Source organism: Vespa crabro, chromosome 9 (assembly GCF_910589235.1).
Source record: "Vespa crabro chromosome 9, iyVesCrab1.2, whole genome shotgun sequence".
Classification (NCBI taxonomy): Eukaryota; Metazoa; Arthropoda; class Insecta; order Hymenoptera; family Vespidae; genus Vespa; species Vespa crabro.
In genome coordinates this window covers 2,914,488-2,941,621 of record NC_060963.1, presented here as the reverse complement: position 1 = coordinate 2,941,621, position 27,134 = coordinate 2,914,488, and the positions used below count along the sequence as shown (strand labels likewise).

The 27,134-nt window shown below is 29.7% G+C and overlaps 6 protein-coding genes across 10 annotated transcripts; 2 read left to right on the top strand and 4 right to left on the bottom strand.

The window, feature by feature from the left end:
- Positions 1-1,109: 1,109 nt before the first annotated feature.
- LOC124426637 (very-long-chain 3-oxoacyl-CoA reductase-like) lies at positions 1,110-2,383 on the bottom strand. Its single transcript, XM_046968563.1, has one exon. The coding sequence runs from the start codon at positions 2,251-2,253 to the stop codon at positions 1,327-1,329; it is 927 nt and encodes a 308-aa protein (XP_046824519.1). The 5' UTR covers positions 2,254-2,383; the 3' UTR covers positions 1,110-1,326.
- A 134-nt stretch (positions 2,384-2,517) lies between these two features.
- LOC124426636 (argininosuccinate lyase) lies at positions 2,518-5,321 on the bottom strand. The gene is made up of 11 exons (XM_046968562.1): positions 5,174-5,321; positions 4,893-5,003; positions 4,736-4,822; positions 4,549-4,632; positions 4,327-4,458; positions 4,099-4,199; positions 3,788-3,981; positions 3,485-3,684; positions 3,159-3,383; positions 2,906-3,012; positions 2,518-2,824 (listed from the first exon to the last, which is right to left on the bottom strand). Exons 1-11 carry the CDS (start codon positions 5,183-5,185, stop codon positions 2,680-2,682), a joined length of 1,398 nt encoding a protein of 465 aa, XP_046824518.1. The 5' UTR covers positions 5,186-5,321; the 3' UTR covers positions 2,518-2,679.
- Positions 5,322-5,446: 125 nt separating this feature from the next.
- LOC124426638 (ninjurin-A-like) lies at positions 5,447-7,103 on the top strand. 2 transcript variants are annotated; one of them, XM_046968566.1, is made up of 3 exons: positions 5,447-5,805; positions 5,951-6,559; positions 6,711-7,103. In XM_046968566.1, the coding sequence occupies exons 2-3, from the start codon at positions 6,245-6,247 to the stop codon at positions 6,906-6,908; spliced, it is 513 nt and encodes a 170-aa protein (XP_046824522.1). In that variant the 5' UTR covers positions 5,447-5,805; positions 5,951-6,244; the 3' UTR covers positions 6,909-7,103. The 2 variants fall into 2 exon arrangements, with proteins under 2 accessions (XP_046824522.1, XP_046824520.1); XM_046968564.1 differs by having other exon boundaries at positions 5,447-5,835.
- A 152-nt stretch (positions 7,104-7,255) lies between these two features.
- On the bottom strand, positions 7,256-13,255 carry LOC124426635 (neural Wiskott-Aldrich syndrome protein-like). Of its 2 annotated transcripts, none has more exons than XM_046968561.1 (7): positions 12,728-13,255; positions 11,993-12,273; positions 11,608-11,901; positions 11,189-11,471; positions 10,751-11,110; positions 10,367-10,623; positions 7,256-9,133 (listed from the first exon to the last, which is right to left on the bottom strand). In XM_046968561.1, exons 1-6 carry the CDS (start codon positions 12,821-12,823, stop codon positions 10,372-10,374), a joined length of 1,566 nt encoding a protein of 521 aa, XP_046824517.1. In that variant the 5' UTR covers positions 12,824-13,255; the 3' UTR covers positions 7,256-9,133; positions 10,367-10,371. The 2 variants fall into 2 exon arrangements, with proteins under 2 accessions (XP_046824517.1, XP_046824516.1); XM_046968560.1 differs by having other exon boundaries at positions 7,256-10,256; positions 12,728-13,253.
- Positions 13,256-13,520: 265 nt separating this feature from the next.
- LOC124426749 lies at positions 13,521-20,162 on the bottom strand. Its single transcript, XM_046968824.1, is given in 10 exon segments — positions 13,521-13,581; positions 13,583-13,677; positions 13,830-13,967; positions 14,078-14,175; positions 14,283-14,428; positions 14,578-14,826; positions 14,915-15,110; positions 15,274-15,433; positions 15,551-15,811; positions 17,792-20,162. Coding segments are annotated over 10 exon segments (3,378 nt in total). The 5' UTR covers positions 19,766-20,162.
- Positions 20,163-20,915: 753 nt separating this feature from the next.
- On the top strand, positions 20,916-26,999 carry LOC124427055 (DNA-directed RNA polymerase, mitochondrial). 3 transcript variants are annotated; one of them, XM_046969502.1, is made up of 18 exons: positions 20,916-21,141; positions 21,712-21,825; positions 21,913-22,073; positions 22,284-22,507; positions 22,603-23,024; positions 23,084-23,436; positions 23,571-23,840; positions 23,910-24,257; positions 24,355-24,525; positions 24,636-24,764; positions 24,832-25,032; positions 25,139-25,414; positions 25,524-25,769; positions 25,849-26,008; positions 26,089-26,332; positions 26,422-26,593; positions 26,657-26,745; positions 26,822-26,999. In XM_046969502.1, the coding sequence occupies exons 1-18, from the start codon at positions 21,018-21,020 to the stop codon at positions 26,946-26,948; spliced, it is 3,831 nt and encodes a 1,276-aa protein (XP_046825458.1). In that variant the 5' UTR covers positions 20,916-21,017; the 3' UTR covers positions 26,949-26,999. The 3 variants fall into 3 exon arrangements, with proteins under 3 accessions (XP_046825458.1, XP_046825459.1, XP_046825460.1); XM_046969503.1 differs by lacking the exon at positions 21,913-22,073 and having other exon boundaries at positions 21,003-21,141; XM_046969504.1 differs by lacking the exons at positions 20,916-21,141; positions 21,712-21,825; positions 21,913-22,073 and having other exon boundaries at positions 22,376-22,507; positions 22,578-23,024.
- The last annotated feature ends 135 nt before the right edge of the window (positions 27,000-27,134 follow it).

The following is a 27,134-nucleotide window of genomic DNA, read 5'->3' as shown; positions in this document are numbered from 1 at the left end:
CAGCGACAGGTAAGGATAAAATATGAAATACGAATATAAGCGGGAAAGGTTATCCCCACCATTCGTCTATCATATCGATGTATAAACTTGTGTTGGTTATTATCCTTCACGTGTAAATAACTATTGGTTTCCTTTCAATTGGAAAAAGTAAACTATGTTAGTAAATTGTGTTAGTAAACTGATATTTTTCAATCTCTAATTATATCTTTCTTTGATGGTAGCAGTGATCTCGCAATGATACAACATTGGTACGCATTTAATTTACGACAAATGCATAAAGAATAATAAATATTATTGATACGTATAATAATTATTATATAAATTTATTAATAGAAAGAGATTATCTATGAATTTAATTACTATCTTATTTGTTTATTTATAGAGAAGTATTATTGATAATGTAAAAGGGAAGTACGTTAATGTTTAGTTGAAATTAAATTGTAAAGATATTGGAAATATTTTCAAATATGCAGCCATTCGCTCGATAGTACTTGCGTTATATGATTTACAATTAAACTTTGCAAGTAATATCGACCCAGATCTCACTACGTGGAAGTTGCTGCATTTGGAGATCCATGGATTAACGATGACTCTATTCTAAAATCCATGCTCGCGAGGTAATCTAATCGAATTTTCGAATAAAAAAAATATTTGTTTATATTACACAAGACAAACAATTGTCAGATTAAAATTTTGAAATATTAAAAGTTTAAATTAAAATTACTTTAAGTTTCTTGCATGCTACAGTGCACTTTTAAAGTTCAAGCAAATTTACTATTGTTTAAATATCAATTTATTGTACTCTGTATACATTATACATCGTTTAAATAATTATGAAATTTATTCGTAAATCATTATAAAACCAGGCGCATGATAAACAGCATTAAACTCAAATATTTATATATTAATTTTATAAATATTTTGTTATGTATATCTGCGTAGATACATATATATATATCTACATAGATTTTTAATACGTAAAATGAATATTTATATAAATGAATTAATTGATACGTTGATGCGAAAATTCACGTATATTCCATTATTTCAGTTTACGATACATTTTCTAACAGAGATAGATGATAACATAAAAAATATATTATTTTGTATATGTTGTTAATTAGACAATTAAATGTGAAAAAATAAACAATATAAATTTTTATAAATAAACATAAAAATGTTTTCTCTTTCAAAGAGAAATATATTCTCTTTGGAGAACACTGTCAGTACTATGCAATAATTAATTTATCGAGATAATTTGATCGGCATAGTGAGAAGTGAACAGAGGAAAAAATTTGAAAGAATGATAATATAAAGATTATGATATTAAGCAAGATATCGTTGTAACATATTGTTACGATTATTCTCCATAACGCTTATCATCCATATTAATATTAATTTTGGAGAAAAATGATATATCAATTTGACCATGCCAATTAATAAGGAATGTGGAATAAAGCCCGTTGTGACGATTTCCTTTCCGATAGTTTTTATAGCACTTTGAACATATTCATCTGGTGTTGGTATCATCCAACCAGCTTTTGGTGAATCCATCGTGTGATTGGTTACGGTTCCAGGTAAAAGACATTGTACGATTATACCACGTTTGCCATATTCGATTTGCAAATCTCTGCTGAATTTTAAGACATACGCTTTCGTTGCTGCGAAAACTGTCAATAATGGACATGGCATTAGAGCCACGCTAGATGAAATATTTACTACAACACCTTTACCACGTAATACCATTTGTGGTAATACTATTCGACACATGTTCGTTACAACAACGATATTGCAATGTATAATATTCATATAAATTTTATCCTTGTGTGGTAAATCCAGGAAATATTCAGGATGAGGATAAGAAATACCAAGATTATTCACCAATACGCCCACCTCTAAATTTAATATTTCCTTCTCTATAGCACGGTATGTTTCCATTCCCTCAGAAAAATCTAATCTTATTATTTTTGTTCTAACATTGCAAAGAGCTTCAATTTCGTTGGCAAATATTTTCAAACTTTCCGTATCGGGACTTATTAGGACAACATTTAATCCTGCTTTTGCAAGTGCTTCGGCATATGCTTTTCCAATGCCATGTGAACAACCAGTTACCATTCCCCATTTACCCATCGATAATAAATCAATTTTTTTATTATTCGAAAATCCATTGATCAATTTACGTATTATGCCTTGATAGATCTTGTAGCTCCAGTAAAAGATCGCTATATAACCTATTTTTTCTATGATACCCATTATCAATGAGATGTCAGTTAATGAGCGAAACAACGCATCCGTCCATTCATTTTTCGATGATTTCTAATTTCGGTCATGTCAAAAAACATATCATCGATTGAAATCGAAAGATCATTTACGAATTTTCAAAATAGATCCTCTAAAAAAACTTCTGAAAAGCTACACTTTTATCGTATTAATTCTATCGTTTCAAGAAGAGACAGTCATTTCATAGAATTGTGAGTTCGCACTGCACCGATGAAATATATACAACATAACGCAATATAATTAAGAATAATTTTATTGGTTATTTTCTATTATATGAAGTCATATCAAATAAACGAAATATATAGCGTCGTATAACTCGTTTCGAAAAAAAAAAAAAAGAAAGGAAAAGAAAACGAACGATTAATCTACACTTTCACATGACTCTTTCACGACGATAAATTATATATTTGATTCTTGTAACCAATGTTGAAGAGAATCTATTTGTTGGCGTAATGCTAATGTACTGGTACCACCGATAACGTTGTACTGTTCAATGCTTTTTCTAAAATCCCATATACATTCCACGTCCTTCTCAAAAATTTGACTAAAAATTTCAAAAAATTATGTCAGAAAAAGGAAAAAACAAAAAATGTAAATACTCTATATTCAATATAAAATAATTTACCATATTTTCTGTAATTTTTCTAATGGCACGTCGCACAATGATAAACTTTCCGATTCGGCAAAAGTTACAACTTTGCCAGCCAAATGATGTGCTTCCCTGAATGGTAACTAAAACGTTCAAAATTTTTCAAAATCATTGATATCATTTATCAAGATCATCCGATTAGATTATTTACTCTCTTTCTTCATTTTTTTTTTTTTTTTTTTTTTTATTTTGATCTATGACGTAGATATATAAACGTCCCGTTACTTACTCCTTTCTTTACAAGATAATATGCCAAATCGGTGGAAAGCATATCGGTTGTTAAAGCATCGCTACATTTTTCTTTATTTATTGTTAAAGATCTTAATGCTTTTTCCATGATAAAAAATATATTATTTAACGTATCGAATGTAGAAAATAATGCTTCCTTGTCTTCTTGAAGATCTTTATTATAAGTCGATGGAATACCTTTGAGAGTTGTCATAAAGCCCATACACTAAAATCATACATCATTAACTATCTTTTTTTATCGTGTATATTATAATTTAAATAAAATAAAATAGGAATATCAATCGAATCGATATTATGCAATATGACCTTTCCAAGTAAAGTGCCACTTTTTCCACGGATTATCTCCATCAAATCGGGATTACGTTTTTGTGGCATTAAACTACTGCCGGTTGAAAAGTCATCGGAAAATTGTACGAAATCAAATTCATTGGAATTGTAAATGATCAAATCTTCAGCCAATCGACTCAAATGGATCATAGTTAAAGATGACCAGAAAAGAAATTCAGCTATACGTCGAAACATATTTTTACTTATCAAGACATTATTGTTATACATATATGTAATATATTAAATAAAAAAAAGATATTTGAATACGAACAAAAATCTTACCAACGAAATCTCTATCGGAAACAGCGTACATACTATTAGAACTAATGTCTTCAAAGCCAAGATTAGCTGCTAAAAATTGTCGATCTATTTCAAATGGATTTCCAGCAATGGCGCCACTTCCTAATGGCAATACGTTTACACGTTTACGTATTTCTTGTAATCTTTCGAGATCAGCTTTTGCGTACCAAGCGTAACTGAATTATCATAAAGAATTATTATTATTATTATTATTATTATTATATATATTTTTTTTTAATATATCATTTTTATTTATTAAATTATCTCTAATCAATTTCTTTTAATATTCAAACCTAAGAAGCCAATGTGACCATTTAATCGGTTGTGCACGTTGCATATGGGTATATCCAGGCATAATAACATCGTTATCTTTTTCAGCGCGATCTATAAGTGTCTAAAAACAATTGATTTTCAATTCAAATGATATTCCATTTTAATATCGTTTAGACGAACTACTATGATAATATCGCTGATAAGTTTAACTCTCAAAAATAAAATATAAATAAATGGTATATAGATACCTTGATAAAATTATTAATACTTAAATGAAGTTTGTCTATCGACTTTCGAAGATAAAGTCGAGTATCTGTTATTGTTTGATCGTTGCGACTTCTACCAGTATGCAATTTCTTTGCTACGTCACCGATTAATTCCTGTGATAAAGAATATTGATCGATTTATCGACCGTATCAAACCATAGTTTTAATAATAATCTCTTTGTTAATTATCCGATAAAATTTTACCGATAATCTCCGCTCGTTTGCACTATGAATGTCTTCGTCTTGATGAGTGATAACAAAGAGATTGTCCCTCCATTCGGCCAAGATCTATTAACATTGTTTTAGTTCTTTATTTAATTATTTATTTATTTTTTAATCAATTTAAATGGATTTCTAATACTTTTGTTCTTTTTTCTTTTGAACATTAAACCTTTTCAAAACCATTCTCGATAAGGTGTACTTCTTCTTCCGTTAAAAATCCAGCTTTACATAGTGCATTTGCATAAGCGATGCTTCCCTGAAGATATAAGTATTGCAGTATTATATATAGATGGATCATTTATTTTCCTCATTATCATTTTCCTTACCTCTATATCTTCTGCATATAACCGTTTATCAAATTTAATGGATGCATTTAGGTCATGGAAATCAGGATCGATTTCCTTTATAAAACGACCACCCCATAATTTTGGATTATTCTGTTTATGTTTATGTGAATTAAAAAATTGTTATTATACTATTAATATTATTACTATTATTACTATTATTATTATTATCATCAGTAAAATTAAATATTTCTTGTTTATTTTTTTTAACACTCACTAATATATTAATGGTAATGAAAAATTTATAAAAAAATAATTCTTACCCGTGCCGACATGGTGAAATTATAAATTCCGACTGATACGCAAGCATACGATTCGATGTTTTTTTATTGAATGCCTTTTAATATCATTTATTACGCAAGTTTCACATAGCGTATCATAAAAATGTAGCATTATCATTAAGAGATAAGCATTGATGCTGGTAAATTAAACGAATGTATGAATATCTAAATATATGAATAGCGGATTAAAAATGTTAAATGTATGTATGATATACATATTTCAATATAATATGTAAATACATATATAAAAACTACATATTTCTTATCTCTGAAGGAACTAAAAACGAAACTTAAACAGGAACTAATGTATCATGTATAAGTATATTAGTGTATCTTTGTATTTCCTTTCTCTAATATACGTCATACTTGTGGTTTCATTATTCCCGGTTTTTAATGATGTTATCAAAACTGATAAAGCATAACCGTCAACATACATGTTTCCTGTCATATCCTACCTGATTCCTTTCTATAAAATAATACTAACAGTTTAACTTTGACTAGAGTGTTGTGTGTATTACAAGTCATTCGGTACAATGATTAGTGAAATTTGTTTTGTAAATATTATCTTCACAATATACGGAGTATATTATAATATCCTAGAGGGTTGATATAAAGTAAGAAATCAATCTGACGATAAAGATAGAGTATGTGTCTTTTATCGTTATCGATAGAATTTATAAAACTATTGATTAATATAAATTCATTATATATTTGTTGTATATATACATATATATATATATGTATACTCGAAAAATACAGGTCAACTCGATGTATTCTCTTGACAGAAAGTTAAGAAAGGACGTTGGGTAATTGTCACATGCACTGTAAAAGACGAACGAATATAAATCGTTAATATATACTCGTGAGCTTATCTAAATATTCATCGACAAAGCTCCGCAGTAATCTTGATCGATCCGTTCGCGAACATTTTCTTTTCTTCTTACCTACTTGCTCGTTCGCTCGTTCGTTCTCTCCTAATAATAACAAGTTTTCTTTTCGATAAAATTTTTAAACAAATTTGTTAAACGATTGATCGATCGTACGAAGGACAACATGGAGGAACCTCGCTTGGATAATGATAAAGTGGAATTAAATAATAAAGGATTAGACGATAAGACCAACGATGTTGAAAAAATTGTTATATCAAAGGATGTTGTGTCCGTTGATATGACGGACAAAAGATCGCAAGCTCACAACACACGAGCTGTTAATACTTTTGCAGCGAAGAAAACTGTAGCCCAAGGTATGATGGATGTAGCATTGATTACAGCTAATGCTAATCAGTTAAGGTACCTTATTGAATATCAACGAAATAGTCCTACCTTTTACGTTATTCTGATCCTCATTGTCATCAGTCTTTTGCTACAGGTATGACATCTTTTTTTTCTTTTTCATATACCCTTAAATATATATATGTATATACATACACAATAACGACACGCTATACATTATTATGAAATTTTTTGCGAAATCAGAACGGCGCGATTAAACGAGTTTTTCTTTGTTATTATTCTTTTAGATCGCCGTTGGTGTAAGTTTAATTTTTAAAGGCAGATTCGATATGAAAGGACAATCAAAGTCAATTAATGCACGAAAAATTAATAATTACGTTGTTGTCGGTGTATTTCTTATAACTATTATTAACGTTTTTGTCGCTGCATTTAGTGTAACTACACCGGCTACAACCGATATTACATCTACGTCTAGGTCTACGTAGATATTACGCATGCAATAATGTTCATTTTCAACATTACAAAAAAGATTTTCCCATAATAATTTTATTATTAATTTATACCCTGTTTGTGTGTAACAATAATTTGCAAATAATATGAATGCATTAAAAACAGTATTTACATATTATTTTTTTTTTTTTTTTTTTAATATCGCTCGAGTCTCGTATTTATAACTATTAATAATTGATTATTAATAGTTTTTCGATTATTTCGTGAATTAAAACTTATACTTATGTAACAAATATTTTTCAACGTTTCTTCGTTCATGTATTATCAACAATTATATTAATATGATCGTATAGAGTATTGGCTATTGCAAAAGAAATTAATCTAACTTTTAACATTATATTTATTCATTCAAGGTATAACAGTAAAACGAATAATTTATTTTTATTTACGTGTCATTACGTGTCATTCGTACGTCATTTTTTTCTTTTGTTTGTTTGTTTTTTTTTTGTTTTTTTTGTTTTTTTTTTCTTTTAAAAGTGCGACTAATCTATTTCATGAACAATATCATTGAAATTAACTACATAGATAAATAACAATATCGCTTATCTAATACTTTTCCTCTTTCAAAAGAATTTTTTAGGCATGTATTGTCTATTAATGATAAAATGTTAAAAATGATTTTTCACAGTAATATATATATATATAAAAGAAATACAGAACATTTTTGTAAACACGAAACAACAAATATGTCTTAATGTATTTATTATTTTATATCCAGCTTTAAATATGAGATACTAAAAATACAAATATATATTTCATTGTTGAAGAATAATTCATAAATATAATTGTATATTCATATTATGTAATCATAATAACTTTTTAATGGGAAGATTCATTCTATTAAAATGTATTTCGTCATAATGCGACGAAAGGATTATTTTAAACGTTAAAAAAAAAAAAGAAAAAAAAAAATCCTTTTTTCGTATTAGTTAATAATATGAAAAAAAAGCAAAAAAAAAAACAAAAAAAAAAAAAAAGAAAGATTGTACCTTAAGAGCTTTGTCGCGTGTCAACATTACATTACTGTTGATTACATTGCGCTTATAGTTAAATTATATTATTTTAATATAATATTGAATAATATTAAATGTACATTATTTTCAATACTAAAAAAGCAAATATATGAAGTAATTAATTTTGCATATAGAAGATATATTTTTTACTAAATTATTTGTAACATCTAATACATATTCATGTGAGGAATTATATAAATACATAATATATATATATATATAATATTATGTCTTTTTGTATATCATTTCCTTTATCATTTTTGGAAAATACATAATCTAATAAGTTCAATAAATGTGGTAATGAATTCTCTATTTCTTTCTTTTTCTATTTCCTCGCAATCATTTTCTCGCAATAATACAAATTTCACAATAATCGTTACACTGGTTCATGTTGCAATATTTAATAACGATATATTCGATTAAATACTTTTGATTTAAGGCATAATTACAGTTTAATTGCATATCATCATTGATATGTTAAGTCATAAATATTATTAAAAATAAAAGTTATATACTGTTACTAAACCATCGCTTAATTTTATAATACTATTGCTACGAAATAAATAATCTAGAATTTTCAAATTTGATGATATTTGTACAATCTCCTGTAAAAATTTGTGATAGTATGAAGCTTGACATTTCAGAAAATCTTTAGATGAATGTGCCATCGACGAACAATTCCTTTTGTCTTCAATTTTTTTACCATGTTCAAAAAAAAAAAAGAAAAAAAAAAAAATATATATATATAAGAAAAAAAACTGCATATTTACATAGTCTTTATATTAATTACTATCAGTATCTATACATATGACTTTTATGTGCGCAAGTGAAATCTTTCTGAAACACATAACCTTATTTATTTCATTTATTAAAGAACGTTTAGTAAAACATTATTTATAATACACTTACATTGTACTAACAAGTAGTATATTTTTTTTTTTTTTTCTATTCATGCATATGACAATATTTTTAGATAACACCGGGATTTAGCCAGAAAGTGTGAACAAAAGAAAAAGAAAATACATTATATATCTCATATTTGCATAATATATAACAAAATACAATAATCAGTAACAGATTGTTTCATTTCTGACTAGGATTTCTCCGTAGTAGTAAAGCATACCTTCTGCTTCGTATCATCCTGTTGACCATATTTCATTAGTATTAGATGTCCATGGTTATTAAACCTAAGTCATGTACGCAAAATATTGTATAGTTATAGTATTGTTATAAGCAGGTATATATCCTAAGATTCTTTCACAAGCTTGATACTATATCTTTGTAATTATATGAAAATCATTTAATGGAGCAATAGCTTCTTTCATCTCATTATTTCAAAATTTTTTTTTTTAATTTTTATATCTTCGCATGCATATGTTAGCACGCATATACATCAGTAATTTATTTCTATATTAATGTACAAATATATCAAAAGATCTCAACTATGTAGTTCCATGAATATGGAATTAATGCTATAAAAATTAGAAAGGGCAAATTAAGGCTTTTAGGCTTTTTAGAATGAATTTAGAAATGATAATATAGGGAATTTATAAAAGAATATGAATAGAAAATTTGTATTCCTAAATTGAATGAAAAATTATTATTTGAAGTAATATATTTTCAAGTAAAAAAATTACTATTAACATTTATTGATTGTTCTTTTTTTTTTTATGATAATCATTTTCATTTTGTTTCTTCTGAAGTTACAGAAGATATGATATCTTTTATTGATGACAGAATAAATTTTTATCATATTATATATATATATGTATATATATATAGGATAGAAAAGGAATATATAAGAATGCATGGTAACATAAAAAAAGTGTGTGTATGCAGTCATATATAAACTTTGTACTAACTTTCAACAACAAGAGATAAAAGAGAGATAAACGAGATTTAGGCATGACTGCCATGTCAAAACAAATATAATAATAGCGGTTTTCTTATCATGAATACCATTTCCTGTTTATCGTTATTTTATATCACATGTGCTCACTATTTCCCTATTTTGATAGCACATCATTCTCATTGCTCATAACTGAATAAACCAATTATTTTAAAGATAATATCTAAAATCAGCCTGCCCTTACCTGCCCTATCCATATAAACCAAATTGTGCCTTTATATATTCTAATATATACTCAAAAGGCTCCTGTTTTTAAACATCTGATTTTTCTTCTTTGGATGTTCAAAGTAAAAGTCACTTATGATACACATTTACATAATTCCTAGTCTCCTAAATGTTAATCAATAGTATATTTATCACAGTAGTATATTATTGTATCTTCTCAGTAAAACGACTTTTGTCTGAAATATATGGTATCTCTATTAAATTATATTATTCAATAATACACCAAGAACAATTGCAAATATTTGCATCACATCTAAATATGTTTTATTTCTATTCTGTAATTTACCTGACTTAATCATCCCAGTCATCATCTTCACTCGTGTCGCTAGTTGATTCATCACTTTCACTGTGAATTGCACGAGATCGTTCTGCTAAAGCTCTGGTGAGTGCACTAGCTAAGCTAGTACCTTGACAAGCTGGTGGAGGAGTAGATTTAACTTCGTTAGGAACAGGCCTTAATTCTATTCCTTGACGAATTTGTTCTAATAAATCACTTCTGGAATCATTGACTGGAGGTGGTTTTGTTTCTGTTTTACTAACTTTCTGCAAAGAATTCAACATACTTCTTCTTAAGGACATATCTTTCAATTTTACAAAAAAATAATACATAACATACATCTCTATTGTTTCTAAATGTACAAACTTGAAAGAATTAAGAAATTGTACTTACTCTCAATGTAGTACCGCCGCTTCTAATAGACTCCATTAGCATTGGCCTGAGATCAGTGATCTCCTCGTTGTTGTTATTTGTGGCATTTGCATTGACCTTTGCAATATCCATATCAATACTGTTAGGCAGTGGTGGAGGAGGTGGAACTGGACCGCTTGAGATATTTCTTGATGGAGGTGTTGGGGCAGATGAAGGTGGAGGTGGTGGTGGTGGAGGTGGTAGGGAAGGTGCTGGAGTTACAGAGGGTGGTGGTGGACGTGACGGTGCTGATCTATGTACTGGTGGGGCAGTAGATGATGTATTTGGAGATGTAATTGGAGTATTGAACCGAGTCGGAGGTAATGGTGGAGCACTCCTTGTCTAATGCGAAAAAAATTATAATTTTTCATTAAATGTAAAAACATTGAAATATGCAAAAAAATTAATTGCATTACTAACTGTTATCGTTCTAGCTGGTACCGGTGGAGGATATTCTTGACGTTGTGGTAATACAGGAGGTTGGCTGGTATTTCTTGATTTAGTTGATGGTAAAACAACTTCTTTAACAGCATTCATCCCACCATGTGACTCAATAAAGTTATAAATAAACTCACGCGTTTCTTGATCTCTCAGTTGGTGCTCAGAAACACCTACCATATCAAAAAACTTCTTTAACTCTGGATTAACTGCATCAAATTCTAGACCTTTATTTTCAGCATTCCATCCCATATGCACTATGTGTCTGCAAAATGAGCATTGAATATTATACAAAAAGTTAGAAAAATATCTAATAAGGTACAACAAATTCTTAAATGTCAACTTATGTATTCTATGCATTATCAAATATAAAATAAATAATAATATATAAAAAATTTAACCTAAAATTAGATGGTAAGCTTATATCGTCCTTAGTCAATTTTCTTCTTGAATCTTTGTCACCTTTCTTCTTTTTACTTTTATACATAGAACTACTAGAAGCACTTCTATTAACACCAACTGTAGTTTGCCCATTTAATGTATTCGATGTAGCACCGGTTGTAAATGCAAATGATGATGTACTACTTCTACTTTTTCGCGGTAAGGTTACCAACTGCTGTGTTTCCATTTCCATTTTTGATCGTTTCTCTTGTCTTTTCTGTCGTTTAGCATTCAATTTATCAAGAAGAATATCTCTTAAAATAAAACCATAGTTTTTATCATTGGACAAATGAATTAACAATTTTGCAATATAGATAATATAAAATCATAATGATATATATCTACCTTAATGTGATAGCTTCAACTTCATTTGCAAAATTGAATGCTGCCATGCATTCTTCAGCTTCAAATGTATGAAAATAAACTAAGGGTGTTTTATAATCCATAGAATTATAAACTTCGTGTTCCCACAACATGGCTCTTCTTTGTAAACAATATAATCGCAAGAAAAAACTACGTCTTGGATTATCTCTGATTAGAGTTATTATACCAGTATTCTTTTTTACCCATTCTTTATGAAAAGGTGGTTCAGTTAAGTATAACTGTATAATTCCTGCTGCCAAGCACTAAAACGTCAAAGAAATATATATGTTCTCAATTTAACAGATTTCACTAAGTAAAATGATATGTATCATAATAAGAGTAATATAATATCTAAAAAAAATTTATTTCTACGGCGCTAATAACTTTTGTCATTTGTTAATCAAATTAAAATTATACGATAAGGGTGGGGCGGCAAATGAAGTGTTTTTATTCAATATAATTATACAAATTTACATCTGATCGCGTTAAAATACGTAATGTACGTAATACATTTTTAAATTATATACTATATCAAAATTGTTCGATTATAAAAATTCATTTTGTTATAAAAACTATAACAAATGGAAAGAAATATAAAATGTTGGATGACGTGACTTTACCGATCATGTAATTATATAGGTCAAAGAAAAAAATACAATGAGAATGACAGTATTAGTTTTAATAAAAATAATTAAAAATTATTAAGAGCCTACTCACCTGACATCGATTTCCTATTAATTGAAAGACTTGCTCGTTCTCTTCTGTTTTCAACAGTATAGATCCCGTATTCTTATCCGTTGTACCCGATTTCATTGTTAAATAGGTTAGGTTTCTCGGAATAAAACGTGTTATTACACCTTATTTCACATGAAAGGATTTTTGTATAAAGAAAATTAAGGTTACAATTATGTATCGATAATTTTTCACATGCCGTGTATTATGTTAACGAAATTAAATAATCCTGATAGATCAATCAACATGTATTCTTGAATTTCATCTTTCACGACACAGTATTGATAACGTAGCCACTAATTACAATGTTAAAAGGAACGATCAAATTTTACCTACAAAAAGCTTTATCTGTGACATTTTCCCATGTTCTTAACTCACAGGAAACTCAAATATTTGATGATGACATTTTCACTTATCCGGTTCAACGTTCCGCGTTTCCTTATTCTGTATATAATTTAAGAGGAAACAGGACCTCAAGCCAAAATCCATCTAATCAAAGCGCCACCTAGTAATAAATTTTTGAAGTATTGCCATTTACAGCGGAACATACGAATGATGCGGATCGTATCGGAAGCAAATAAAATATTGTTTTAAAAATGATTGAATTTCAAATATTTTCGCAAATGCAGAATTCGAAATAATTGTAAAATATATTATATATAGAATCATTTAAAAAAAAAAAAAAAAAAAAAAAAAAAAAAAAATGGAAAAAGATCTTATCTAAGATTTTGATCTTAATTTATTTACATAATTTATTTAACATCTTTTTTATACAATATCATTTCATATTCTGAACATTCTGTTGTTGTGCATCATATTCTATTGCCATTTACTTTTTGATTCAGCAAATTTCTATGCCCGACACAGATCAACTTTTCCGTAAAGCACTTCTTCCTACAGCATTGGCGACATAACTTGTGATCACATTTAAAGCCCTTGATAAAGACAGAAAATTATAATTAACATACATATAGTTTACAAATAACTTTGATTATATATTAAAAAAAAAAAAAAAAAAAAAAAAAAAAAAAAAAAAAAAAAAAAAAAAAAAAAAAAAAAAAAAAAAAAAAAATCTCGACATACTAACCACAGGATTTGGGCAACCCTGGCAAAGAGTAGTTGACCTATACGGACGCAGCGTTATTCGTCGTAACTTTTTGAAATGTTTATGAGATATTTGATTTCCTTCCTCATCCTCATATTTTCTTTTCACAGATACATTTTTCTACAATGTGTTCATATAAAATAATATTTGATTATCATTAAAAAAACCAAAAATGCGATAAAAAAGATAAGCCAATAATGAAAAATTCTTATGAACGACATAAAACTGACCATTTCCATTTTCTTTGCCTCTATTTTGTCTATATGTTCCTGCGGTGAATCACGTACATAGGACTGGCATAACCACGGGGGTAAATTCAAGTTGTAATCTAAAAAGCAAAGAAAAGAACAAAAAAAAAAAAAGAAAGGATTACGTAGAGATTATTCTAAATGGATTAAGATAAAAATTATGAATAAAACGATTTAATAAATTTACCACTTTTTTCTTCGTACCACAATCGATTGCCCTCGTGATACGGCTGATACCGATCCCTTAAATTTTCGACAACTCGTCTGAACGATTCCATAGTGGAATTCGTAGCCAGGTTATCCCTTTCCTCTTTGTTTTCTGCTAAACAAAGTCTACTCTCTAGTTAAGTGCATGCTGCACGCGCATTTTCAAATTCATATTCATTTAATGTTATGTATCATTATGTATGATGATAAAATAGAAATTCTGCGGATGATATTAAAAATGAGATTAAAAATACGAATGTAAAACCGATACGTACATGCGTTGGAATAGTTTGAACAAATGGCCTCGTATGTAAGAAGCTGGTGCTGGATAGATTTCTACGAGGTCTAAATATTCCAAGGCTGGTTCCCAACAAGGTGGATAACAAGATTCGAATATACATGGATTGTAAAGATTGCCTACCGCTGTCATAACTCCTTGAACACCGGTTTCCAAAATACATCTATCGATATCTTGTAGACATTGTATATTCCCGTTTGCCAATACTGGGATTTTAACAGCTTCTCTACGTGGCAAAAAAAAAAAGAAAGAGGGTAAAGTGTTATAAGAGTAATACGTTCGTTAATCTTTTTATTAAAAAAAAGACGTAATACCTAACAGCTTTAATGTGACTCCAAGATGCTAATCCCGTTAAAGGACCCTTTTGATCCCTCGTACGACCATGTACAGTGAGCAAACTAGCACCAGCATTTTCGAGCATTCGAGCATATTCAATCGTCTTTTCTATATCTGGAAATACTCGTAGCTTGCAAGTAAGGGGTATGCGAAGTCCCGTGCTCACCGTATTAACTGTAAATTATCGATAATGCCATAACGGTTCATTTGATTTTTATAATATAAAATGAATATAAATATATAAATCTATCGGTGAATCATAATTTTTTTTTTTTTTTTTTTTTTTTTTGATAACACATATACGAATACACACAAACATACAAACGCACACACACACCGATCGCTCGAAGAAGATCCCAGTCGTCCTGTAAGAAAGCACCGTAGCGTCCACGCTTTGCAATTGCTTGAGGACAACCGATATTAATGTCTATGGCATCGCAATAAGGTTCTGCCAAAAGCGCTGCTTCCAGCAAAGTGTTTGGATCGTTGCCACAGAACTGAAGGAAAATAAAAAGAGGATACATTAACAAAACGATGAAAATAATACGTCATAATGGTTGGCATGATTTAGTCAATTAAAAAAAAAATAAAAAAAAAAAAAAAATCCAGCTAACCTGTACAACCAAAGGTCGATCCTCCGGTATACTGATAAGGGCTTCTTTCCTATATTTTGGATCTCTTAAAAAAACCGAAGAATGTAGCATAGGCGTGTAACATAGTTGCGCACCGTGACGTCGAGAAAGTAGTCTCCATGCCAACTCGCTTGCATCGACCATCGGTGCAACAACATATCTCGGTGAGCCAAGGACATCCTTCCAAACGTTTATCTTCTCGGACTTTGACGTACTTTCATCGTTCTCGTTCATATTCATTGTCTGAAAAAAGGAGAAAAGAAAAGAAAAAAATAAAAAAATTATATATATCGAATGTGCACGGTAAATGAGGCAACAATTTTTTATTCTCCTTTTTATTTTTTATTTATCTTATTATTATTATTATTATTATTATTATCATTATTATCATTATTATTATTATTGTTGTTGTTGTTATTAATATTATCATCTTTTTTTCTTGCTTTTGTTTGAGTATTTAAAGCTTACCGAAATTTAGATCACGTGTGCTGCTTTATAACCGATATTCTATAGAGCCTTGTAGGAAGGGCAATAAACGGACACATCGTCAAAAGTTTGCGTGTCGTAGAACGATAATGTTGCGCTTGACTATTCGTTTTAATACATGTTCCCGGAAGGAGGAACCTTAGCAAGGATATAATATTTTCATTGATGGTAATCGGACAAGTTTATGTCTTTCTACTTTTTCTCTATCATCTTCTTCTTTTTTTTTTTCGCTAGCATGTACCAGCCTGTGCCATTTTCTATATCAAAATATTATCTAAACGTCGAACAGTAATGTTCTGTGAGATAGATAGATTGATTGATCGATCAATCGATTGATCGATCATTGTCACGCGTTCGTTGCAAAATGTTGAACCTTAACCTCTTCGAGATTGAAAAAACGTGTCGAAAAATATTGAACTTTTACGGCGGTGAAAATTTATTGTGAAAGGCGCATTATATTTGAATTTTACGCAAAGTATTATTATTTTAACGTTATTTTAGAAATTCGTAAAAAATGGAAATATAAAATTGAAATAGCCTTGGATTATGTTTTAACGACGAGAAAATTGCTTAACGATTTATATACGATTTTCGTTAATTTTACGATATTTATAATTTTATATCAAATTCATGTAATTTTTGAAAATATATATATATATATATACACATATGCGTGTATACGTATGTATATCATACTATGCAAATAGAAATACAAAAAGCACGTTTATATATTCGAAACTTTTCATTCGAGTAAGATCACAGTTGTATCGTAACCTTTAGCCGATTTTCTACGTTTCTATTTAAAATACGAAGATATTAAAATCATACTAAATCGTACTAAAATCTCGATTATTTTACACTAGATTAATATGATTTTACAAATTTCAAAATATCATCCCTACGTATTCATCAATAATCTATATCACGAAATAGATATATCGCTCGTATTAATTATATTTAAAATATCTAACTTATAGTTTTTTTTCTTTTCTTTTCTTTTTCCTTTTTTTTTTTTCCTAAAATCTAATTTCTGTGTTGGTACGATTACAATAACAAAAAAAAATGTCGCATCTGGCAACCCTGACGCAAGCAACCCTGACACAACCAATAGCGATCGGTGATCTTACTCTTTTTATTTAAACAAGCTTTTCACATTGGACGATAAAGTTGAAAATAAATAAATAAATAATAAATCAGAATCACTCGGAAATATTCAATTTTACGCGTTGATAAGTCGAGAACGAATATTCCGTTTTCCACGTGATGGAAACGAAAACTCTCGGTGGTGTTATTTATGTAGACACGACGCGTGTACGCATATCATCGAAGAATCCCCTAAAGCGTGTGTGGGTTGCTTCGTAGCAGATCGATTTACGAAGAAAAGCAGAAAAATTTCTCTGCGATTGTTTCTCCAAAGAAATTCCCATAAGAAAATTCGAGTTTCTTTCGAGTACGATATTACGTTATCCGTCCATCATCAAGCTTTTCAAATAACAGATAACAATGGCTTCGCCATCGAGTACGCGGATTCTATGTAGATATAGAGAAGTATTACAAAAGTCGCGTTTCTCTGCTGCTACAAACGCGAAAGCGTAATTTTTTTCAGATTTATTTCTCTCTTTCTTTCTCTTGCTTTCTTTTTTTTTCGACGATATTTCATTTAAATCCTCAAAATCTTTCTACTCTTTTTTCCTTTTTTTTTTTTTTTTTTATCACGATTTATGTATACGTCGATCAATCTTGTAACGGCGGAAAGGCAAAGTGATTTGATTGAGGTGGAGAACGCGGAGAAGCTGGTTTTGAGAATTCCGATTCTGGAATGGGTGATAATTGAGCAGATTGAGCAAGCCGAGGACCCATTTTGAATCTTGGCCTTTTCCGAAGGGAGGATCTTCGAGCTCGAAGATGAGATTGATGATTATTCCTCTTGGAGATAGATGATATCGTTCTTATGGGCGGTGGTATTACCGTTGGCGATGTTACAATCGCCGTAACTGTTGAAGGAGGCACGGGTATCAGATCAGGACCGATTTCATCGGTGACGATCTCGTCGATCGACGAAATTCTGGCTGTTCTTAGATCCAAAGGTGGTAATTTATTGGACGGACGAGACGAGGAAGCGAAAGAAGATTCCTCCGTCGTATCGTTTTCATTTTCGAGTCGATTTTCGAAAGTTGATACGCTCGTTTCAGCTACGTTATTGCCTTCTTCGCGATCAACAGAGGGTGCTACTCTGTTCCTTCTTTTCGTTCTATCCACATTTTCCGCATTAATAGATCGTTGACGAGAGTTCTTTTTAAAACGCGTTCGAAGAAACGTTCTTATTCTTCCGATCGTACCACATGTCCGTCTCTCCTTAGGCGTGGTACTGGTACTAGCAGACTCTGTACTATCCTTGCGACACCTCCTAGATCGAGTTTGCTTATTACGTTCGAGTCTCACCGAAGATATAGGATTTACAATGGAAAAACAGCAAGAAACTGGCGAAGGAGTGGACGATTTGAAATCTGGCGATTCAGCGACGGCAACTGCGACGTTTCCGGTCCAAGAAGAAGAATTTTTACGATGCTTTTCATTGTTATCCTCGCCAAGAGTTGATCGAGAGGATAGCTCGATCGAAGCACCATTAGAATTGGTCTCGTAAGTGAAACAAAGACGAAAATTATTTTTTCGATTTCGTCCCAAAGACATATCCTCCGATCGATCGATTCCATACTCCGTGTATTCCTTCATACCATTTCTTTCACGCGAGACGACCTCCATGGAGGCGTCTACGCGTGAATCACAGAAACGATATCTCGCAGGTACATTGACCCTGGCGCAAAAGGAGGGACAACTCGTGGTATTCGTTGTTAAGTCAGTTTTACCGACTTCCAATTTTCTTTCCCTCTTGTTTCTAACGTATTCGTAAGTGGTCAAGCCAAGATAAGCTATGTAACCATGGAAGAAACAGAGATGTATCAAGAGAATGGCCGCTATGGCCGAAAGTATGCCTATCGTCAGGATGACAAGAAGCGTGCCGGTACCGGGTGGTTGTTGTATCGGGAAAACGGTCGAAGGTAAACTAGTAACATTCTCCATCGTCGCATTCGACCGGCGAATTTCTCGATGAACGTTGAAGAGGAATAACTCGGCAATTGATAAGGCTAACACCGAAAGAGATGACAGTATAGCCGATATCAGACAAGCCAAAAATAATGGATAATTCCTACCCCCTATGCAATTATTCAACCACTTGCAGTGATGATCAAATCGTACTACGCACTTGTTGCAAATCGAACAATGTTTCGTTCTGTCACCGGTCGTTGTTATGTTACAAAGATGACACCGGCCATTCTCGATAACGTGAGGATGTTTCTTACGATCGAATTCAGGCACTACAAGATTCGTTGGTCTTGCTCTAACTCTCGGATCGGCCGGATCGAGAAGAAGGACAGCGAGATGAAAAAGCAGGTGAACGAGGAAGATGGTGGCCAGGGAGATCGAAAGAAGTGGACGCAGGCCAAACGGTTCGAGCAAAGGCGTTGACACAGCGAAGGTGCCGCTACCGATGAACAACGATATCGCCCAGCCGGCCACTTGTTGTGGATGCAAAGGTAATTGGAGACCGTGTACGCGTCGAAATCTTCGACGTTCCGGTGCTATCGGGCTCTCCTCTACCGAGCACCAACGCGATATTATACCGCTTGCCGTGTTCGGCCAGTTTCGCATCGCGTTTGTCGCCGAGGGCGACAGCCATCCTCGTACCGCCTACCGCGAACTTCCGAGATAGTCAACTTACGCCACCCCACAATACCTTCGAAGGCGCAAGCGCTCTTTGAATCATTTCGAATGCGTCTGGGTTGCGTCCAAATGCGTCTCTATCTTTCTCTATCTCCCCCGGACACTCCTCCTTCTTTATATTGTTCGTTCACTTTTCCCAAGACTTTTCTCGCTATAATCGATCATTTTTATTTCTCGAATTCCTGAAAATACACTTTCTACCCATAGAAATAAAAAAACAAATTATCTTATTGTTTATTTTCTATTTTTTCAAAGGCACGTGTTAACAATACAATTACTGATCGTATAGCAACAACGATGCTTTTGCCATGCTCTCTCTCTCTCTCTCTCTCTCTCTCTCTCTCTCTCTCTCTCTCTCTCTCTCTCTTCAATGAAAACCATATGGTCGTATAATTTTATGTTTAGGATTAATAATTAACTCAATATTCGTAGGAAAAAATTTTCCTTAAGAATTTTTTAACATGCCAACACATTCTTTAGCGCGATAACGAATATTATTTTCTTTTAGGAGGAATATACGTGTGTATGAATATAACGGACTAACCTCACTATTTTCCTTCGATTGTTATTTCCAACGGGAACACTTACTTGCTCTCACATTAAATATTACTTCTCGTATAAGAATGATCTTTCTCAATTCTCTTAACTTAATATCTTAAACCTTTCCGACACATTAATTGTCTTCGATACATTAATTCATGCAATTATAAATTTCTCGTTATCGCGTACTGACATAAAGCAGCCATGTCGGTTTAGAGACAGGCGCACACACATTTCAACCACAATCATGATTCCCTAATCAAACTATATCTTTATTTTTTTCCATCGTCGTCGGTGATTATAAGTCACATTGTTCGAATGTTCAATTAATAATAATAACAATTAGTATTTCCTAAAAAAAAATTAATATTACTAATAAATAAATAGAAATAGAAATGTTCTAGAAAAATGACACAAAAAAGAAAAAAGAAATTAAAGCATTTGATTTTTTTTTCTATACGATCACCAATCATAGAAAATCTATTTTTACAATCGACCAATCGCATACATCTCACTTTCAGAACAGTCGCTAATAGAAACAAGCATTTATTTCGACAAGATGGTAGCTGCCGCAAGTACACGCTGATTTTGGTTAAATTTTTTCTATGTGAATAGTTCAGTGTATTTTCATTATGCTAATATGTATAGATTTTTGAAAAAAACACGATACGTATCAAATATTGATCTTTCTTCAAAACAATCATCCATAAATCAATTACCGTTGTGTTCTTTTTGTAAGATCTATCATTGGAATGCATCCTTAGGTGTGTATATTGTATCAGAATATAACTACAAGAAAGAATATAACATATATATATATTTATAATATTAATCCCTTGATATACAAATAAAACGGAATTTGATGTGTTCAAAGAATAGTATTTAATTTGGCTCAACTGAATAGTTATGTGCAACAAGTTATGTGCAAGTTTAAAAACAGAACATTTTGTTTTGAAATTTGCATTGCTATATAACATTTAATCAGGTTGATATATAATGTTAATGGACAATAATTAAGTAACATTATAACATAATAAATTAGTAGTTCTATAAAGGCACATGAAATGAATGAAGTCTCTCAGATATTATTGTATATCAAGGGGTTAATGTCACGTTATAATTTTTATTTTAATTATTAATTAAAATGCTGACATCATGAAAAGAAATCATATTGAACAACAATGTCTTACATTGTTCAATATACCATAAATTGTTATTTGATTATATTAATATTATTCATTTAAATAATTTATTTTTAAATTATTTTGAAATAATTTTTTTTATATCAACCAAATTGAAATGTTTCTCTATGAAAATATTTCGTTTTCTTTCAGCTATATGGTTTATAAATAAATGTTATTTTGGCACAAAAGTAAATGATGCAGAGGTACGTGTTCCTATTAAAAAAAAGTCTAGAATAAGAAGAAAATATGTTGAATTGCTTGAAGGTAACATTTTTTTTTTTTTATAATTTATAATCGTCTTCTTTTAAGCGAGAATTTTATCTCATTTTATTTATATATTATTTATTATAGTAACGGAAGAACTTACAAGTAATAAAAAAGCTGCTGTAAAAAAATTAGATGCAGCTTACCTATCTACTTTAATCAATCAGTCAGACGTATCTTTAGATAAGTTGAATAATATAAGTGACAATTATCTTCATGAGAAGGATAATAAAGAAAATATAGAAATGGTACTATTAAGAAATAGTATTACTAATATAACGAATGATAAATCTAATAACTTATTGTGTCTTATAAAGTTTTTTTACTTTTTATAAATATTATTACTTTTTTTTTTTTTTTTTTTTTTTTTTTTTTAATTAAATTTATGCATGGAATAATAAAAATAATATTAATTTTATTGTTAATAATGTAAATGTAATACATCATAATATATTTAGAAAGATAACATAAATGTTTCTACTGATGTTACAATGTTGGATAATTTGAGGAAAGAAGCAAATGAAGGAAGTATTATTTATGAAAATCTGAATAAATTGAATATAAGCTATTCAGGAGGTACATATGATACTCTATACAATAAAAAGTCCTCTATTTTAAACGAATTAAGCAATAAAGAATTTGAAGAAGAAATTGAACAGAACATTAAATCGGATATATTCAAGTAAGTTTTTTTTTAAAAGAATTGTAAAATATTTAGTAAATAATTATAAATAATATTTTTTACGAAATAGTTATGAACGATATGTTCTTATACAGAAGTGAAATTGAAGAAGATTTATCAATAAAAAATAAGTTACAAATAAAAAATATAGTAAAAAATAATGATTCTCGACGGAATATTCTAAAGGTATCTTCAAAAAAATATAAAAAGATGGAAGCAATGGATCTAAATGGACAACTTATATTAGCACAAATAGATGTTTATTTAGCTTGTAAAATGTTTGGAAAAGTGCAAAAATTGTTAAAAATTTTAAAAAATAAAATTAATGATATGTCACATATAATACATAGGGATGCTTGTAATATTATCCTTGAATTTTATTCTTCAGACAGAAACCTGACAAGATTTTTACAAATATATAATTATATGATAAATAATTCTATAATTCCTGATCCACAAACTTATGCAGCTGCTTTTGATATAATTAGCACGATGAAAAATAAAAAACATCAATCAGGTAATTTAAGTGTGTTATTCAATATAAGATGGAAATACTATATATTTTTATACTTTTAGACTTATTTAATAAATTCGAGTCAGATATGATCAGTAATGGTATATCGTTCCATGATATTTTTAATATGTCAAAATTCACATTACATCAACCAAAAAATATTTTGGAAACAATACGATTCTTTCGACCAGAATATCAACCAGAATATTCTATGCCTCAGATGTCATATAATTGTAAACTTTTAAATCGTATTAATGAAATTAATTCACGTGAAAATCCAGTAGAAGGTTTATTATCTCTTCAAGACTTAAAGAATTCTTTAATGATGCAGATAAATCAAGAAAATCGATTTATTATACCTATAAAGAGTGTTGAAAAATTCGATCCATCAAATAATGATACAATTTCATATTGTGTAAGTAATTATAAAGAGTTATAACTTGACATAAAATCCTTAAATTTAAGGTGCTATAAAGATTTTTGCTTTTCAACACAATATTATCTAAATGCATTTGTTTTTTATTTACTCTTTATCTAATATTTTATTAGAAACAAAAATTAGCTGACTTGGAATCCTCTTGGAGGGAAGTTGCTTCGAAAGCTTTTGAGAAGAATCTGAAGTACTTAGAACAAAAAGAACATGATTTAAAGTCTTCAACATTAATTCTTTATCCATTTTTAAAGGTTCTTCCGACAGAACGATATATAAATATTATCTTACAAGAAATAAGAAATTTGTCGGATAATTCTGAATCCTTTACTCTACCACTTTCAGTGTTATATGTAAATATGGGATTTTTAGTTTATAGGGAATACGAGGTATGTATATTATTTTTATTATATGAACATAAATATAATAAATTCCTTATATGCTTATATTAATTATAGATACATACTAAGAAAAATAACGGTGTTATGGATAAAGTAATTGATATTTATAATAAGTATTTAGACTGGTACTGTCAAACTGGTCCTTTAAATATTGAAAAAGGTGTAAATAGTCGTATTGCATGGAGTAAATTTATATATGAAAATCAGCATTATGGTGCTTCCTTGGATAAGGAATCTATACAATGGCCTTATATTGTATGCATGAATATAGGGAAATTTTTATATCAGATCATTATAAATGATATCAAAATTAACACAGATTCTCACACAGCAAATCCATCAATGTGTGAGAAACCAGCTTTTTATACACTATTCAGAAGTAAAGGAAAAAACCTGATAGAACAGGTTTGTTCATAAATGAATCTACTTATATATTTATATCTTATCTCTGATTCTTATTTTTCTTCTTAAATCTTAAATAATAATGTTATGTTTATTCAAGATTAAGCCTCATCCTAATTTACATAAGTTGTATAAAGATACACAGTCAAATACATTAATATTTGAAGCACCATTTCTACCATCTCTATGTCCACCACGTCCTTGGGTTTCTGTAGATTCTGGAGGATATACATTTTTAAAGACAAATTTTGTGAGAATTCCATATTATGCGGTATGTTTTCTATTGCAAACAACTTCAATTTTTATTTTGTATTAAATAGATTGGAACTCCCTCAAGTATTATGCAATGCAAAATGTAAATATAGATTTTGTATAATTTAGAAAGCTAAACAAATACAAGCATTGAAGAGTACATCTCCAGAACAACTTTTCCCAGCATTTGATAATTTGAATCAATTAGGATCCGTACCATGGAAAATTAATACTGACGTACTCGATATCTTAATCAAGGTATGTATCGGAATAAAAAATATAGTTCGTAAAATAATAAATTTTATATAAAATTTTCACTAATTAGGTATTTCAAAATGGTGGTTCAGAGAAGTTAAATGTACCAGAATCGCCTTCTATTTTATTGCCTGTAGAAGATACGACAGAAAATATAAATATAAAAGATAACAGTTGTATTTCGAAGACAAAACTGCAGTTAAAAAAAAAGAAAGAAGAAATGTATTCATTGTGGTGTGACTGTCTTTATAAACTATCTGTTGCAAATCACGTACGTTATTTCTATATTTTTATGATACAAAAGAAGAATCTCTTCATCGAAATATAAAAATAAAAATAGATATATAAGAATAATAATAGTTTATTTTTTTTAACAGTATCGAAATAATGTATTTTGGTTGCCACACAATTTGGATTTTAGAGGAAGAGTATATCCTGTACCTCCTCATCTGACTCATTTAGGATCAGATTTAGCACGTTCAATTATGATATTTGCTCAAAAGAAACCTTTAGGTCCAAATGGCTTGGATTGGTTAAAAATTCATACTATTAATTTAAGTGGTTTAATGAAACGTGCAAATGTTAAGGACCGGCTTAAATTTGCAAATGACAATATAGATAAAATTGTGGATAGTGCAGAACATCCCTTGACGGTATGTTTATACTAAGAAATAATATCATAAAAATCGCGGCTTTTTTTTTCTTTTTTCTTTTTTAAAATTACATTTGTCAATTAAATAAAATAATATTTATTTATCATAGGGTGATATGTGGTGGGCAGAATCAGCTGAGCCTTGGCAAACCTTGGCATCATGTATAGAAATAACTAAGGCTCTAAAATCTCCGAATACAGAAGAATATTTAAGTGGTCTTCCAATACATCAAGATGGAAGTTGCAATGGTCTGCAACATTATGCTGCACTCGGACGAGATCAAAGTGGAGCAGAAAATGTTAACTTACAATCTGCTGATACACCGCAAGATATTTACAGTGTTGTCGTTAATATGGTAAATAATATATAAATTAGAATAGTTGAGAACATAGTAAAAAGAAAAATCAGATTTTTATTTTAAATATGTGATTTAGGTTGAGGATTTAAGATCACAAGATGCAGAAAAGGGTGTATTAATTGCAAAAATGTTAGAAGGACATATAAATAGAAAAGTTATAAAACAAACAATAATGACTACTGTTTATGGTGTAACCAAGTATGGTGCTAGATTACAAATCTTGAAACAATTAAAAGGTAAGTGTAATATACTTACTACTATTTGTTAGAATTTTCAGGAGAAGCATAATAAAATACTTATCTTGTTATTACATAAGATTTAGAGAAGTTCCCACAAGAACGTTCTTGGGAAGCAAGTACATACCTAACTTACAAAACATTTGATAGTTTACGAACAATGTTTAAAAGTGCAAGAGCAATTCAAGATTGGTTCACAAATTGTGCATATATTATTTCAACGATATTTGGTGAGCCTGTTGAATGGATTACACCTTTAGGATTTCCAGTTATACAACCATATTCTAAATTTAAAAAATCCAAGAATCAAGCAAATAAAATAGAGTTAGTACATAGTGTTACATTGATTTTTACAAGAGAAGTTATATTTTTGAAAGTTTTATATTTTAATGCATTTTTTTCCCCATTTACAGGAGAGTAGATACTCTTAAACAAAAAAATTCATTTCCTCCGAATTTTATACATTCTTTGGATTCTACTCACATGATGCTTACTAGTTTATTCTGTGAACAAACTGGCATGACATTTATGTCAGTGCATGATTGTTATTGGACACATCCTTGTACTATAGATCAAATGAATAAGGTAATTAATTGTAATAAACGTGTGAACATATTAGTTTTATAATGTTAAGATTTTCTTTTATAGATTTGTAGGGAACAATTTGTTGCCCTCCATTCAGAGCCTATTTTGGATAATTTTTCAAAGTATCTTCATGAAAGATATTTAAAGAAAAGGTAATTAACATTTTTGATGCTATAATTTTATATTGACTTTAATAAATAAATAAATCAATTAATTAATTATTTTCAGCAATCCTTTATTGGATACGTTTAGTGAAAAAGAAATAGAAAATATAAAAAATAATTTCAATTCTGTACCAGAGAAAGGTTCGTTCAAACTTGACAATGTTTTAAACTCTGTATATTTTTTTAGTTAACTACCTCAATCTACTCATAACTAAATCAGAATATAAAATGTACTATATTAATAATGTATTTCTACTTTCATTATTTTCATATAATTATAGATCATTATGATAAAAAAAAATCATGTAAAATATGCCATTTCACAGAATTAAAGTGTTAAGAAGAATAATATGAAATTAGTAAAAAAAAAAAAAAAA

Bases quoted from the DNA above. Each gene is read 5' to 3' on its own strand.
- LOC124426638 (XM_046968566.1), top strand. From the start codon at position 6,245: ATGGAGGAACCTCGCTTGGATAATGATAAAGTGGAATTAAATAATAAA. The intron at 6,560-6,710 runs GTATGACATCTT...TTATTCTTTTAG, and splicing joins TCATCAGTCTTTTGCTACAG to ATCGCCGTTGGTGTAAGTTT.
- LOC124426636 (XM_046968562.1), bottom strand. The intron at 4,823-4,892 runs GTAAGGAAAATG...TTATATCTTCAG, and splicing joins TATATGCAGAAGATATAGAG to GGAAGCATCGCTTATGCAAA. The intron at 4,633-4,735 runs GTTTAATGTTCA...CAATGTTAATAG, and splicing joins TCGAGAATGGTTTTGAAAAG to ATCTTGGCCGAATGGAGGGA.
- LOC124426635 (XM_046968561.1), bottom strand. From the start codon at position 12,823: ATGAAATCGGGTACAACGGATAAGAATACGGGATCTATACTGTTGAAA. The intron at 12,274-12,727 runs GTGAGTAGGCTC...TTGACGTTTTAG, and splicing joins TAATAGGAAATCGATGTCAG to TGCTTGGCAGCAGGAATTAT. The intron at 10,624-10,750 runs GTAAGTACAATT...AATTCTTTGCAG, and splicing joins GCGGCGGTACTACATTGAGA to AAAGTTAGTAAAACAGAAAC.
- LOC124427055 (XM_046969502.1), top strand. From the start codon at position 21,018: ATGTATAGATTTTTGAAAAAAACACGATACGTATCAAATATTGATCTT. The intron at 25,033-25,138 runs GTACGTTATTTC...TTTTTTTAACAG, and splicing joins AACTATCTGTTGCAAATCAC to TATCGAAATAATGTATTTTG. The intron at 26,746-26,821 runs GTAATTAACATT...AATTATTTTCAG, and splicing joins GAAAGATATTTAAAGAAAAG to CAATCCTTTATTGGATACGT.
- LOC124426637 (XM_046968563.1), bottom strand. From the start codon at position 2,253: ATGGGTATCATAGAAAAAATAGGTTATATAGCGATCTTTTACTGGAGC.